The 14,742-nt window shown below is 44.1% G+C and overlaps 1 protein-coding gene across 2 annotated transcripts in view; it reads right to left on the bottom strand.

The window, feature by feature from the left end:
- The window catches only part of npr3 (natriuretic peptide receptor 3), a 32,524-nt gene extending 19,151 nt beyond the window's left edge, over window positions 1-13,373 (bottom strand). For both annotated transcript variants that reach the window (XM_080765948.1, XM_080765949.1), the window contains exon 1: window positions 12,143-13,373. In XM_080765948.1, the coding sequence (XP_080622074.1) occupies window positions 12,143-12,815 (673 nt within the window). In that variant the 5' untranslated portion in view covers window positions 12,816-13,373. The remainder of the gene's footprint in view (window positions 1-12,142) is intronic.
- Window positions 13,374-14,742: the final 1,369 nt, after the last annotated feature.

Raw genomic sequence — 14,742 nt, 5'->3', positions numbered from 1 at the left:
CACACACGCACGCACACACGCACGCACCCACGCACACACCCTACGCACCCACCCACCCAGCTCTCATGGATGGCTATTCTCATCTAGAGCCACCCTGTCGTAAAATCTATAGCAATTTTGACAGTGAAAGTCTATTGTCTATGGTAGTGGATCTCAAAAGTGGGGTCCTTTTTGAGAACCACTGGTCTAAGGATTGTCCATTTTGTCCGATTCTGACACGGCCAGAATAAGGAGGCTTGGACTAATATATGCCAGAGGATGCTTCTAATACCAGAGAGGCAGGGTAAGCATGGTCACACTCTTACACAATGTGAGGATGCTTCTAATACCAGAGAGGCAGGGTAAGCATGGTCACACTCTTACACAGTGTGAGGATGCTTCTAATACCAGAGAGGCAGGGTAAGCATGGTCACACTCTTACACAATGTGAGGATGCTTCTAATACCAGAGAGGCAGGGTAAGCATGGTCACACTCTTACACAATGTGAGGATGCTTCTAATACCAGAGAGGCAGGGTAAGCATGGTCACACTCTTACACAGTGTGAGGATGCTTCTAATACCAGAGAGGCAGGGTAAGCATGGTCACATGTCTTAAACAATGTGAGGATGCTTCTAATACCAGAGAGGCAGGGTAGGCATGGTCACACTCTTACACAGTGTGAGGATGCTTCTAATACCAGAGAGGCAGGGTAAGCATGGTCACACTCTTACACAATGTGAGGATGCTTCTAATACCAGAGAGGCAGGGTAAGCATGGTCACACTCTTAAACAATGTGAGGATGCTTCTAATACCAGAGAGGCAGGGTAAGCATGGTCACACTCTTACACAGTGTGAGGATGCTTCTAATACCAGAGAGGCAGGGTAAGCATGGTCACACTCTTAAACAATGTTTACAAGGTTGAGTGATGATGAAACCCACGTGCTCGTTAAAACCTTCAATCACGGAAAGGCTCTTCTTTTCACCGCCTCCTGAACGTTTTCACCGACTTAAGACTATTCGACATGAAATAAAACTATGGCCGATCTACAATCTCACACACTCATCGGTGTCGAACATTTTTAATTGGAAATGTCTAATTCTCATCTGTAATGACATGCCCAAAATGGGCAAAGAGGTTAACCATAAATAATCCATATATACCAGAGCTCCTGTGACACAAAATAAAATCTATGAATCTAATTAATTAATTAATTGATTCATTCATTGATTTATGAATGAATCAAATTAAAAATATATAAAGATAAATAATAATACATTGAAATAAATTAATGAATAAATGCAAAATCACCGTGGGCCAGCCTGAGACATCTGTAATCTGTGACGTCGTAAAAGAAAAAAGAAAAGAAAGAAAAGTACACAAAAAGATCCTCCACAGACCCAAGATTTGTGGAGGTTCTTTTTGTGGCCCAATGTGGCGCAATAAACCTGCCACTGACCGCTCCAGCGGTTTGCACAATTCGCTCTGGAGATCCAAGCAGTCACGCACGCAGGCAGGCAGGCAGACACACACAGACCACCCTCTTACAGACGGCTATATAGCCTCCTGCGGAGACATGCCGTAAAAGAAACAACAGCCCCCCAAACGTTATAACATTCCCAGGTTGTAAAGTCATGACGTAAAATCTCTGACTTGCAACACTTTGAAAATCTGGCAAGTCCTGGAGGATCCTGTTAAAGAGGCGTGGTGGTTGCAGCTGTGTGTTTGAAACCACATCATGTAATACCTGACACCGCAACAATGCACTGGACCTTTGCTTTACACACACACACACACACACACACACACACACACACACACACAGAGAGAGAGAGAGCCCCCAAATGTTTGTGAGGCTGATGAAAGGAGACGATTCTGACTCATACAATGACTTTTCTTTTAATTCTACTAGATTTCTTCTCCACTAGTCCCTCTTTAAAATCTAAAGTCTAGTTTTTTTTTGTTGATGAAATTGTCAGTATATTTAGTCTTAGCTATCATAGCCTACGTTTTATTTAGTTTGTCAGTGGAGAAAGAAAAGGTAGTTACCGGTACGTGTCATCATAGTTATAGTCAAAATCAACAGCGCAGTGCAGTCAGTCACAGTTTTCCGGAAGGTAGTACTAGTAAGTAGACACATTTCTGGTTCCACTTGTTTCCAATTCTTTTGTGCGATTGACTTGGTCAGCCGATGGGTCGAAGGCTCGAAGCACATACAGTATGAAGGTCACGTCATATTACCAGTGTCCGGTTCACATCATCTACATCTGCCTCACCAGTCAAACAAAGCTATGAGAACATGAACCAGAATAGTATGCCACCTTCAGTGATCTGGGACAGCTATATGCACAGATCCCATCCCATTATCAAGTACAGACTGCATCAATGCAACTAGTCGCGACCCCTTTGCTACAAAACAGTTTCAATGCCAGTCCACACCAATGCAACTAACTCCTAACAACTGCCATCGGGGATAATGGGTGCAAGTCGTTGCAAGGAGTGGCATTGGTGTGGACTGGCCTTTAGGGAAATAAACCAGGGCTGTGGTGGTTTTGTGGATTTGCGGAGGGGTGGGATATCATTTGAATTCTCTCTGGATAACGTATTCAGTCTTGGCTATCTGCCGCAATAGGACTCCAGTGGCTGATTTATACCGGGTTGCTGCTGAAGATAACCGATCTACAAGCTCATAACGCTTCACATCACAGTGCGTTGTGAGCTTGTAGATCTACTATTTCCGATAGATGTGACTGGCGAGCAACTAAGTATGAATCACCCTTAGAGGTTGAGGTTGTATGTGATACAATAATAACTATAGTAAACTAAACTAATGGTAATGCAACACGGCTAAAAGAATGGCGCCGTCTTTTCCCAACGAGATCTGTATTAAAGCAATGAAATGAACCTAATACATGTGTCCCTGCCTCCTCCTCCCTCCCGTATATAAGCTTTCTAAAAAGAATCTGCGTCGAAATGGCCCGATATACATTTTTCCCCCCCCTCCTCTCTGGCGTACCAAGCGGTTAAAAATAAAGTGAACCAACAATCAACAAGTCGTCCGGATAAATAAGAGGGACGATTGATCGAGAAGTCACCCAAGAGGTGTCCCTGTTTCGAGAAGGAAGATTCAGAGTCTCTCTGGAACATTCCCCACAGCTCTGTCACTTTAACACACCTCCTGAAATATCCCCTTGAGTCAGCTACGGGACAAACTTGACCTCAGTGCTGCCAGCACTATAGCACCCTTTAATTACACTCGGCTCCGCGCACACACTACTGGCCTCTGTGTGCGCCTACCCCCTGCCCCTTCCATGGGGTAAGCTGCTCGCAGCCAGCAATATTTCAAAAAATCCTGGATTTTCCCCTCTCTCTCGCTAAGGCAACCCAACGCTAGTTACAAACGAACGCAGGAATGCTTATACGGAGGAGGGCAGCTAGCGCGCACACACGGGCGCACTTATTGAGGACTCACAGTGCATTTTATGTTGCCCTGGGCTCGCCATAAAATCCGTAGAGTGAGTGCATATGCAAAGCAGGGCCGCGGCCCATGCCAACTTGTCATACCGTCGTTCCTTTAACAAGGATTTATGGACGGAGCCCCGTACGTGTGAAAGGCCTGGTGGACTGGCGCGCGGAGCAGACATGGATAGAAGTCTGCCTTTGTCTTTTATATTTGGGATGACTTCTCTCTCAAATGTAACTGATCGATTGGTCGATGAATAACTGAGCTTGTAATTGATTGGACACTCGTTGCTTGACAGCAAAATATGCATGAGAGTAGGGGGCACAACGGTTTATTGGCCTAATCGGTTTAATCTATTATGAAAAAGAATCTATTATTAATAATAAATCAATTTTTGATTGTCATTCATAGGCAAACATCTTATCAATGTAAAGAAAAGCTAAAGGCAGATTGCAGTTTGTAGATTTGAGCTTGCAGATTTTCACTATTATCGCCGTTATGCGACTAATTGTAAAACGGGGCCTAAGCTTTTGATCGATTCTTTCCGATTAATCAAAAAAGGTAATCGATACAATAATAACTACGAAAAATAATGGCTAGTTGCAGCCCCTACATGGGGAAACACTAATCGTGAATTGGGGGGGTTTTATAAAAGCAGGTCATTGAGCCATCGCTCTAAGGAGCAGGGAGGCATGTGTGTGTGTGTGTGTGTGTGTGTGTGTGTGTGTGTGTGTGTGTGTGTGTGTGTGTGTGTGCGACCGACCGTGCGTGTGCATGCGTACCCGTGCGTGTGCATGTGTGTGCATGTATGTGTGTAAAATGTCAAAGTACAATATTTGCCTCTGAGATGTAGTGGAGTAGAAGTAAAAGTAATGGGAATTGGAAATACTCAAGTAAAGTACAAATAGCCTAACTCTAAAATGCACTTACCGATAAGTACAGTACTTAAGCAAATGTACTTACTTACCGGTACTTACTTACTTACGTTAGGGTTAGAGTAAAAAAGACAGTCCTCCTGAGGGACTCTTACAGGTTTTAAGTGGTTAAGCTGCGCCACAGTGTCGCAAACCAAAAAGAGTGCAACCAAGTATAAATCTGAGTAGTTCACCCCCCCAAAAAATACTTATTTTCTATCAATTGCACACCCCATGAAGCCTTGACTTCATGCAGCATTCCTGAGCGAGAAATGTGATGACCGGAGTCTCTGGTCTCCTACTGACGGAATGCGGAGAAGAAGAAAAGGAATCCTGGAATTAAAGGCTTCATGGGGTCTGTGTTGATAGAATATAAGTTCATTGCTATAGAAAAGTACTTTTTTGGGGTGAACTACTACTTAAAAACACCTGAATGCTATAGTGTTACTATTCTGTGGCGAACATTCTGCAAACATATCGGCTCTAAAAAGGTGTCATGTGTAGAGGGAAATACTGGTGCACTTAGCATAGAGCCCTGGTGGACACCACCAGGTCCACTAATATATAGGATTTAAAATTAGCTGCTCGCTAAATCCGTGGAAGGTTATACTGCAGCTTTGCCAGCGCTTGTGAAACGCACGCCAGCGGCGGCGCTCTCATATTTGTGTTTTGGATTCCATAAAGTCGCTGTGCGCTCCGTGGTGTGCAACATGTTCAAGATGAAAAGACCAAAAAAAACAACCCAACAACAACACAGACACTGCCGAGCCAGAGTAGGAATCAAAAAGACGTCAGTCGTTTTGGAAAATGTCCCAATGACGTCTTCCACCTGGATGAGTGGATCCTTAACGAAGCTCACCTGAGGCTATGAAGAACTGCTTGGCAACACACTGCTCCGCACTGTTGGCCTCCCGTGGAAGAACCGTGTTAACCTGACGCGTAATGGATTCCATTCATAGGAAGTTTGCACATGATGTGAAAGAAGGAATAAGGATTTGGTTTTCCAAAACAAATGATAAGATATCATTTTTCCTTCAAATGCAACACACCTACCTGGGTTCTTGTTGTTTTTTGTTATACCGTCTAGGCGTCTATACGTGTGCTCTTATATCTTAACCACCGAAGCATGGTGAAACCAGCTGATAGCTCATAGCGCGTTGCCGCATTGTGAGCTTGTAAATATTTACAGTTTGTAGGAAGGCCTGTTGAATTGACTTCAATGCATGTATCTATCTATATGCAAAGGGAAATACCTGTAAATACATTATGCAGGGGCTCAACTGGAACTCTGAAAAATACTACACAAAACAATGTACAGCATAAAGTATACTGAACAGAATTATGGTATTACACATAAAAGGTTTCAGCATGGATCTGGGAACAGCATCCATCCATCCATCTGTGTGTGTGTGTGTGTGTGTGTGTGTGTGTGTGTGTGTGTGTGTGTGTGTGTGTGTGTGTGTGTGTGTGTGTGTGTGTGTGTGTGCGAGCGTGCGACATGCCTGCTAAATGCCTAAATTGTGTGCGCATGTAACTAACATCCAGCAACACTTGATCTATAACCTTACTTCCACGAAAGAATAGCAATGAGAATAGTAACGCAAGGCTGTTATGAAATGCGTGCTTCAAGGATCATTTATTTACCGCGAAGATACACACAGATTCCTGCTAATACTGGGTTAAGCAAGGTAAACCATCTGAAAGACGATTGTTCACTTGGACTTAAATGACACTTTTCTTTATTGCCGGGGCCCAATCAAATATATGCTGAACCATGCAAACATTTACTTGGCCGCTCCTGCCCCCAAGGACCGTCAGTCAACCTTCCCTAGAACCCTTCAAAAGCTTCACAATGAAGTACCTGGCATGCCTGGAATACTAATTTCCACGCCATGCACTTTGTGGCGCTGCACTATTTAGCATGTATAATATCGGTCGATGTTGCGTGGAAACCTTGTATGTCCAAAAGCGTTACTTTTAAGTAAGCTCTTGCTACACGGTGCGCTGTGAGCTTGTCTATGTACAGCACGACGTTGTTTTTGAATTATTTGACTGATTTATCAAAGAGTTGAAATATGGAGTATGGACAGCGGCGGTTTAAACACGATTCACATGCTAATTTATACAAGAACCATTTCTATAATATATGTTAATATAAACAGGAAGTGTTATGGGCGCCGTGTGTAGCAGCTCAACGAGCATAGGTTTCCTCCTCTGTCGGGCGGAAGCAAAATTAAAATTAAAAAAGCAAAATATACGGGATTTTTGGTGAATTTCGAGCTTGTAGATCTTCTATTAACAATAATAATAATCAAAATGTACAAAGTAATTAGTAACAAAGGTTTCCAAAAAAAATGTAGTGGCGACTGTGGGGGCAAAAGTGCAATATTTGCCGCTGCGACGTAAGTTCTGGAAATTGGAAATACTCAAGTAAAGTACGAAGTCAAAATTGTACTTAAGTACAGCATACTTAGTTACTTTCCACCACTGGGTATCAGTGCTGATGAGCTGCTGCTGCATACAGCGGTACACAGCCTCGACATGCAAACACTATCCCTCTACAGTCTACAATGAGGTGTACTTTCCCTGCCTGGGGTCACAAACTGCTCCGTGCCGTCAAGTCAAGAGGGCTGGATTGCAAAAGTGCAAAGCCAGCGCTGCAGCAAGCAAGCCCCTCCTGTACTGTATGTATGAACCCAATTGGAAGTGCCACCGCAGTGGTGGAAAAAAGTATACTCACATTTGCTACTTAAGTAAGAGTTGCAATACTGCAATGTAGAACCACTCCGTTACAAGTAAAAGTCTGGTAGAATCCAAATTTACTTCAGTAAACGTATTGGTATCAAGATACACTTAAAATACCGAAAGTGGAACGTACTCATTATGCAGAAAAGCTTACATTGCGTTGCATTATATATATATATATATATATATATATATATATATATAGGGCTGAAGTATGTTTTGTAATAATTAAGTAAGTATGTATGTAAGTAACTAGCAACTAAAGTTTTCACATTAATGTAGTGGAGTAAAAGTACAATATTTGGATCTGAGATGTAGTAGAGTAGAAGTAAAAGTAATGGAAATTGGAAATACACAACTACTAAAGTACAAATACCTTACAATTGTACTTAATTAAATGTACTTAGTGACTTTACGCCAATGACTGTGAATGCTGAACCGTGAGTTGCTCAAGTTCGCCTTTTGCACAGACAACCACTATAATAGAAATATGGGCATGGCTGGTTTCCCTGCCTGTGCTGTGAGGATGGATGCCAAGGCAGTGCAATCACTGCAATGATGTGCAGCTTTGTGGATCCACAGTGGGGTCTATGTAGCGGTGCAGGGGTCCCTGAGGGGGTTCCTCCAGGGGGTCCCCAGTAAAAACTGTTAATGCAGCGTCACAAATTCACAATCATTTTCTTTTAACCTCTTTATCCATATTTTATATGTTGTCTATTAAGAAATTGTACAAGCTTGTTGATTTTTTAAAGATCTGTGTTGAAAGTGTATGAAAGTGGATCATTTTCGCTCCCACCCACAGGGAGCAATATAGATACTGTCTACAAATGTCAAAAATGTCAAACATTTGTTGCATAAATGTCACACACGCTCGCACGCACACACACACACACACACACATACACACACAAATGTGGCATCCAACAATACAAGGTCAGTTAGTATGCTTCAAAGTGACTAGAACGAACAAGTCAGCAACAAAAACATCGTAGACAAGAGTCATTAGAACTATCTTATGCAACACAGTGCACACATCACAATCTGCTGTGTTACACTTTCTTGTGCGCCAGTGTCGTGTACCACAAATAACCACTTGTACAACAACGCATGAATTAAGCATTATTTTAACTGCCATTTTTAACCACTTAAACCATATCATTGACCGGAGGGGTCTTTCAAAGAAATGCTAGAACAGGCTTGGGTCAGTATGACCATCTCTCTCTCTCTCTCTCTGTCTCTCTCTGTCTCTCTCTCTCTCTGTCTCTCTCTCTCTCTCTTTCTGTCTCCCTCCCCAAGTCCTTGGAATTCATGCCAGACATTTCAGTAGGAGGCTGCATCCAACACAAAAGCACTCAATCCAAAAATATGAAGTGAATTCCCAGAAAATCATTACGACCTGGCACGCGGCTGACGTCTGTTTCATGTAAGGTCTAATGCTGGTTAAGGGCTTCAAAGAATATGGGTCACTTTCGAGAATGATCAGTCGTGTTGGAATAAAACTCTTCACCTATCTCCAAACGAGCATAAAAAGGTCACTTACAGCATTTAAATGTATCTAGCATCCATACATCCATGCTGTAATTATACATTATGGTTATATACACACAGGATGTCTTGTTACTCTGATTGGGAAATTCTGGGCCAATACCGATGTTTCAAATAACAATTTGTCTGATAGCTAAAACATGATGTTTTTATTCACATGCACCTGTAGAAGCCATCCTCACTGTTTATGTATGTCTACTTATTATTATTATCATCACAATTGTTGTAGCTATTTGGCATTATTGGGCTTTAGTTTGATGGGTTATAATTTAATTATTGTTTGGACAACAGGGGCACGCCTCCCCAGGCCTAATTGCTTGCCAGAGGGTATAAGTAGGCCTGGGTGATTGGGGAGCGGCATGCACCTGGTGGACAAACGGTTTTTTATCAGATAGACAGAGAGAAAGGCAGCACAACACAGAGATCATGCCATAAGGAAAAGAGAATGTGCCTTGTATTGTAATGTATCTGCAAAGGAAAGTAAATGGAACCAAAAATGACATTGAATCTGTGGACAATCTGTTTCTTTGATCTGCGTACATCCAAAGTCTCTGGGTGCATCAGTGGGTCTGTTGGAAATGTTTGGAACCAACAATAGAGCCACCACAACACCCATTCCGTCCCTTATCATTAAGAAAATTACAGATGCATGAAAGGACAGATAAAAACAGCCACTGGCATCATTGGTGAATGTCTTCTTATTTGTTGATATAACTGATGGCAGTCAACAAGGCCAGTATCGGCCGATAATATACCAATGTACTGCGTGTGTGCGTGCGTGTGTGCGTGTGTGTGTGTGTGTGTGTGTGTGTGTGTGTGTGTGTGTGTGTGTGTGTGTGTGTGTGTGTGTGTGTGTGTGTGTGTGTGTGTGTGTGTGTGTGCGTGCGTGCGTGGCAATAGACAGTATTTACCGGCACACTGCACTATAGTGGTCTCTCGCTCACACACAGTTCTGGGCCTGGCCAATGCAACATATGGAGCCAATGGAGGGGTGTACACCTCTCTCTCTCTCTCTCTCTCTCTCTCTCTCTATCTGTTGGCTGTCCTGCATTTCCAAGACCTTATAGTCAATGCCAAGGAACAACCCACTTGGGTTTCTATATCCACAGCCTGTTGCCATCTACAGATCAGTTCCGAAGTGCTGTTACAGTATGCTTCAGCCGCCCCCACATCCACTTATCCTGTATGGTGTATGCCCTTGTGAATGAATGAACGAATGCCCGCAAGAACAGATCTACCAACAATGCGTTCATTAGAAATGAGCCACTTACCATGTACCCTAGCATGCCTATAGTATATTACAGCTGGGATTGACTATAGCGTGAAAGCTTGTTATCAATTATGTATTGATGGAAAAGGGGTGGGAGCAATAATTCTCACTCCTTTTTCAAACAGCTTTTCTTCAGCTTTTTTTTTGCATTATTAATTTAATTTGCTAGCCTATATTACTTTCTAAATTGCTTTATTGAAACATTTCAAATCTAATCAAAAAACCCTATGCATCCCTATTCTGGGGGGGGGGGGGGGGGGGGGGGGTATGGCTTCAGCAGTTTATCTTAAGCCATTAAGAGTAAGACCAAATTATGCCTTCTACATCATTAGCTCTCAAACCTTTTTGTGCCAAGGGCCCCCACATTGATAATGTATTGTAACAGGGAGCCCCAGAAAAATGTTTTCTGAAAAACCTATGTTGCCATATATATGTGTGTGTGTGTGTGTATATATATATATATATATATTCCAGGTTTTAATGGGTTAAGTGACACCTATACGAGCGCTTTGTCAGGAGCTGGCATAGATGCGAGTGGCCGTGGCGATACAAGAGCCAAACAGAGACGGTATTGGGGCGGTGTGCGGAGGGACAGATCTGTTGACACGTGGCCACTGCCAAGACAAACAGTGGGTCGCAGATGGAGCAGCCGGACCGGGCCCCTAGGATGAGGGTCCCACTCAGGGGCCAAGCATCGCACCGCTACATGAATAGCAATGGCGAGCATGAGGTGGCTTTGGATGGAAGTCGGTCGGTCGGTGTGTGTGTGTGTGTGTGCGCGCGCACGTGCGTGCGTGCGTGCTTGCTTGTACGCTTGGTATGGGATTTTAAGTAACTATGGCAACAGACAAGGCACCTACTCTGCATGAACCAACAACAAACTGATAGAACTCTGCCATCATTTCTATTCATTACATGCTGAAAACAGAGAATTAAGCCTAGCTTATAATTTACTCCAGCCTCATCGCTAGCCCACAAGAACAGATCTACAAGTGCCACGAGACGTTGTATGGATCAGCTGGAAACATCAGTAGCTATTGTATATGAAGGCTTTACACAACAATATAACACACTATTATAAACATCAGTAGCTATTGTATGAAGGCTTTACACAACAATATAACACACTAAACATCAGTAGCTATTGTATGAAGGCTTTACACAACAATATAACACACTTGGATTCCTCACTGTCGAGGTCGTTTCCTCGCCAATATTATGCCCACAACTACCATCCATCCATCCATACAATGATTGATTTATTTTTATCTATAATTTTTATCCCACGATATTTGCAACCCTTTTTTTTTCACCCCGTGTCAATTTAACGTTATCCTGGACGCTACACTTCCTCTGCCGCTACACTTCCTCTGCCAACCTGGGGGGGGCAGCGGACTGACCTCATGCTTCCTTCTATGCATGAGTAGTCCAAGCTTTTTCTTTTCACCTAACAGGGGAGAGTTTCCCCGGCCGGACGTAGCGCGTGGAAGGAACACGTTATTCCGACCAGTTCCTTTCCCCTCCATCAGGCAGTTAGTAGGTATAGTTTAGAGACCAGGATTACTGCATGTTTTTTCTGAGGGTACCTACACAGGGAGAACATGCAAACTACACACAGAAAGGCCCTTTCGCCAACCCTGCTTCGGGTATGGGCACTGATGACGCGGAGGAGAGAACACGCCCCCAGCGGGTATCTAACCCAGGACCTTCCAGCTGTGAGGTGACAGCACTACCGGCTGTGCCACCGTGCCCCGCATGCAATGATTGATTGATTGGATTAATTGACTGACTGACTGATTGATTCAATCATTCACTCAGTTAATTGTGTTTCTATTTTATCATGTGTCAAAGTAGTGTCAAAGTTCAATGGAAATTTAGTGTTGATTATCCAAGAGTATTTTAACTGCTTGGGCACAGGCCGAAAAATGGCAGATCTACAAGCTATAGCAATGCAATGTGAGTTTGTAGATCTGCTATTTTCAGTGAACGACAGCATTAACCACTTCATCCTCTAGCCTTAGTAAACTGGACCTGAATTGACTTGGTCCGTTTTTCCCCCACCCAAGAATATATGGATGGATATGTTTCAAGTGCTTTAATAAACTGGCGCAAGCTTGCATCTGCTGTTTTTGAACATGTGTGACATGTTGAACGTGTGAGAACTATAGAGGTTTACTGTAAAAAGGCATTTGGCCTCATGCAGTCAGCCTGAGTCAGGTCTTACCATCGGTGTCAAAGACCTGCTGCAGGATATCATCGGTGTCCAGCCGCTCCTCTCTGGAGTGGATGGGGTAGTTCTTCATGGCGTGGTCGCCCAGCAGCAGGTACACTCCCTCCACGGCGAAGTGGCAGTTCCTCTCCTCCTTGTCGTCCTCGTACACCAGCAGCGCGCTCCGCCACGCGAAGCGCGCGAACATCGCCGCGAAGGCGTCCGCCATCTTCAGGTACGAGGGCGCGACGCGCGTCAGGTGAGAGTACTCGCGCCGCTTGTCGCTGAAGCCGCTGGCGAGCGCGCCGGCGCTCACCACCGGCACATCCCAGTGCGACGCCATGCGCGCCACGGACGCCGCGGCGTACTCGCACACGGGACCGAGGATGAGGTCTGGCTTGTCGGCGCAGCGCGCCCGGTCCACCAGGGCGAAGAGCGCGTCGTTGCCGCAGTCGGAGTCCTCGTAGTGCACGTTGAAGGTGAACCCGCCGAACGGACCCGCTGCGTCCTGCTTCAGACGCTGGCGGGCGTAGTCGATGGCCGGCGCGACGCGCGGGTAGGAGAACATGTAGGAGTTGTTCTTGGGTAAGATCACCAGCACGTTAATGTCCTCCGTGATGCTGCCGCTGCTGACAGGCCGGCAGAGCAGAAGCGGTAAAAAGCACACGAACACACAACATGACAGCATGGTGACTGACAGAACGTGGCAGTTCTTCTTCCACTGAGCAGGAATAATGGATTTGACTGTCAGGTAAGGTTTAAGATAGAGAGATGCAACCCGTTCAATAGGCTGTTCAACTTGTTTCTTTGCTCCCAACAATTTGCCTTCACTCAGTTGTAGTGCACACACACACAAACACACACACACACACACACACACACACACACACACACGCACACACACACACACACACGCACACAAAAACAAACACGCACACACACACACACACACACGCACACGCACGCACACACACACGCACACACACACACGCACGCACACACACACACGCACACACACACACACACACACACACACACACACACACACACACACACACACACGCACACACAGGTAAAAAAATATAATAGTAATAAAAAAGCCCCAAACTTGAATTCCGACGTTAATGAATACAATGTTAAATAAATATATGTATCTTTGAATAACGTTCAAACAGTTCAGTGTGTATTTGTTGGTAGTTTTATCCTCCAGGTCTCTCGTCAGTGCAGTAACAGGTTAGGGTGCTCTACCGTGGTAACTGTCCAGCCAGCCACCACACGATGTCTGCTCTGGCCTGGCCTTATAAAGCAGTACTGCTCATTAATATTCATCACGTCATACCGCTCCTGTCCTGTCCCGCCTCCTTCTTAAAGAGACACACTGTTACGCACGCACGCACGCGCGCGCAAACACACGCACACACACACACGCGCACACACACACACACACACACACACACGCACACACACACACACACACACACACACACACACTAAACACACACACACACACACACACACACAAGCTCGTTATTCTCAGGTCACTCAGAATGTGTGCTTTTCATTTGCTCCGGCTCTCTATAGTGCCTTGCTCAAGGGAATGACACCCACACACACACAATAGGCACTCGCGGTCGAACTCACCCCTAGAACACTATAAACATGGGTGATTTTCACCCGGACGATTATATTTTTGCAATTTTCATAGTGTGGCTGGGTCTTTCAGTATACCTTCATGATGCTCAGTGACATCATAGAAGGTATAGGTTCGTTTCCCTGCCCACATCTCTGGTTTTTCCTACAGGCAGGTGTTCGGGTGAATTTCACCTGTGTTTAGTGATAGTGTGATATAGAAGAATCCAATACACCCACAATGGACTTTTTTTTCCTTATTCTTTTTTTTTACTGGGCCATTCTCACATGTCTTAGGAATGGGTGGACCAAAGGAGAAGTTCCCAAAATAATTTCTCTCTTTTTTTAAGGAATATTAAAAAAAATATACACGTTTTTCACCGATTTTGCCCCCTCGTGATAGGGCCCCCCCATGAAATCTATATATTTATTTTTTTTGAAAAGTCATGATGAAATATTAAAGAAGAGTAGCTGAAGTTGCCATGTATTGCTGTACTGCAATATATTTCGATGAGAAATACTTTTTATGGAATATTTGATATTGGGCACAATATACCCGTGTTTAGTGATGGTGTAACAAAAATAGTTTAGTGTTCTAGGGTTAAGAGTCTTAAGACCTAACCAAAATCTTATATTGTCTGACAGTATGCCAGAGGTAATCCATCTAAACCTTTGTAACGTTTCAAATACCCCCTTCAGATCAGTGGCTCTCAAAGTGGGGTCCGGGTACCCCCCATGTGTCTTTGAGGGGGTTTCAGGGGGACAACAGCAAAATGCACCCACATTTTAGGGGCGCTGTTTGTGTGTACCCCTACCCCATGGCGTTTATTTGATTGGCTGAGCACCCCATAGCGATGATTTGATTGGCTGAGCAATGTATACGTATTGACGATTAAAAAGTGAGGACAGAAAATGTAGGACGCCACAAGTGATGAGCTGGATTTTTTTTGAAAAAAATGTAACAAAGAATATTTCAGATTTGGGAC

Source organism: Protomyctophum bolini (genome assembly GCF_963924005.1).
Source record: "Protomyctophum bolini genome assembly, chromosome: 6".
NCBI lineage: Eukaryota > Metazoa > Chordata > Actinopteri > Myctophiformes > Myctophidae > Protomyctophum > Protomyctophum bolini.
The sequence above is the reverse complement of the archived record's forward strand: the minus strand, read 5'-3'. Positions and strand labels throughout refer to the sequence as shown.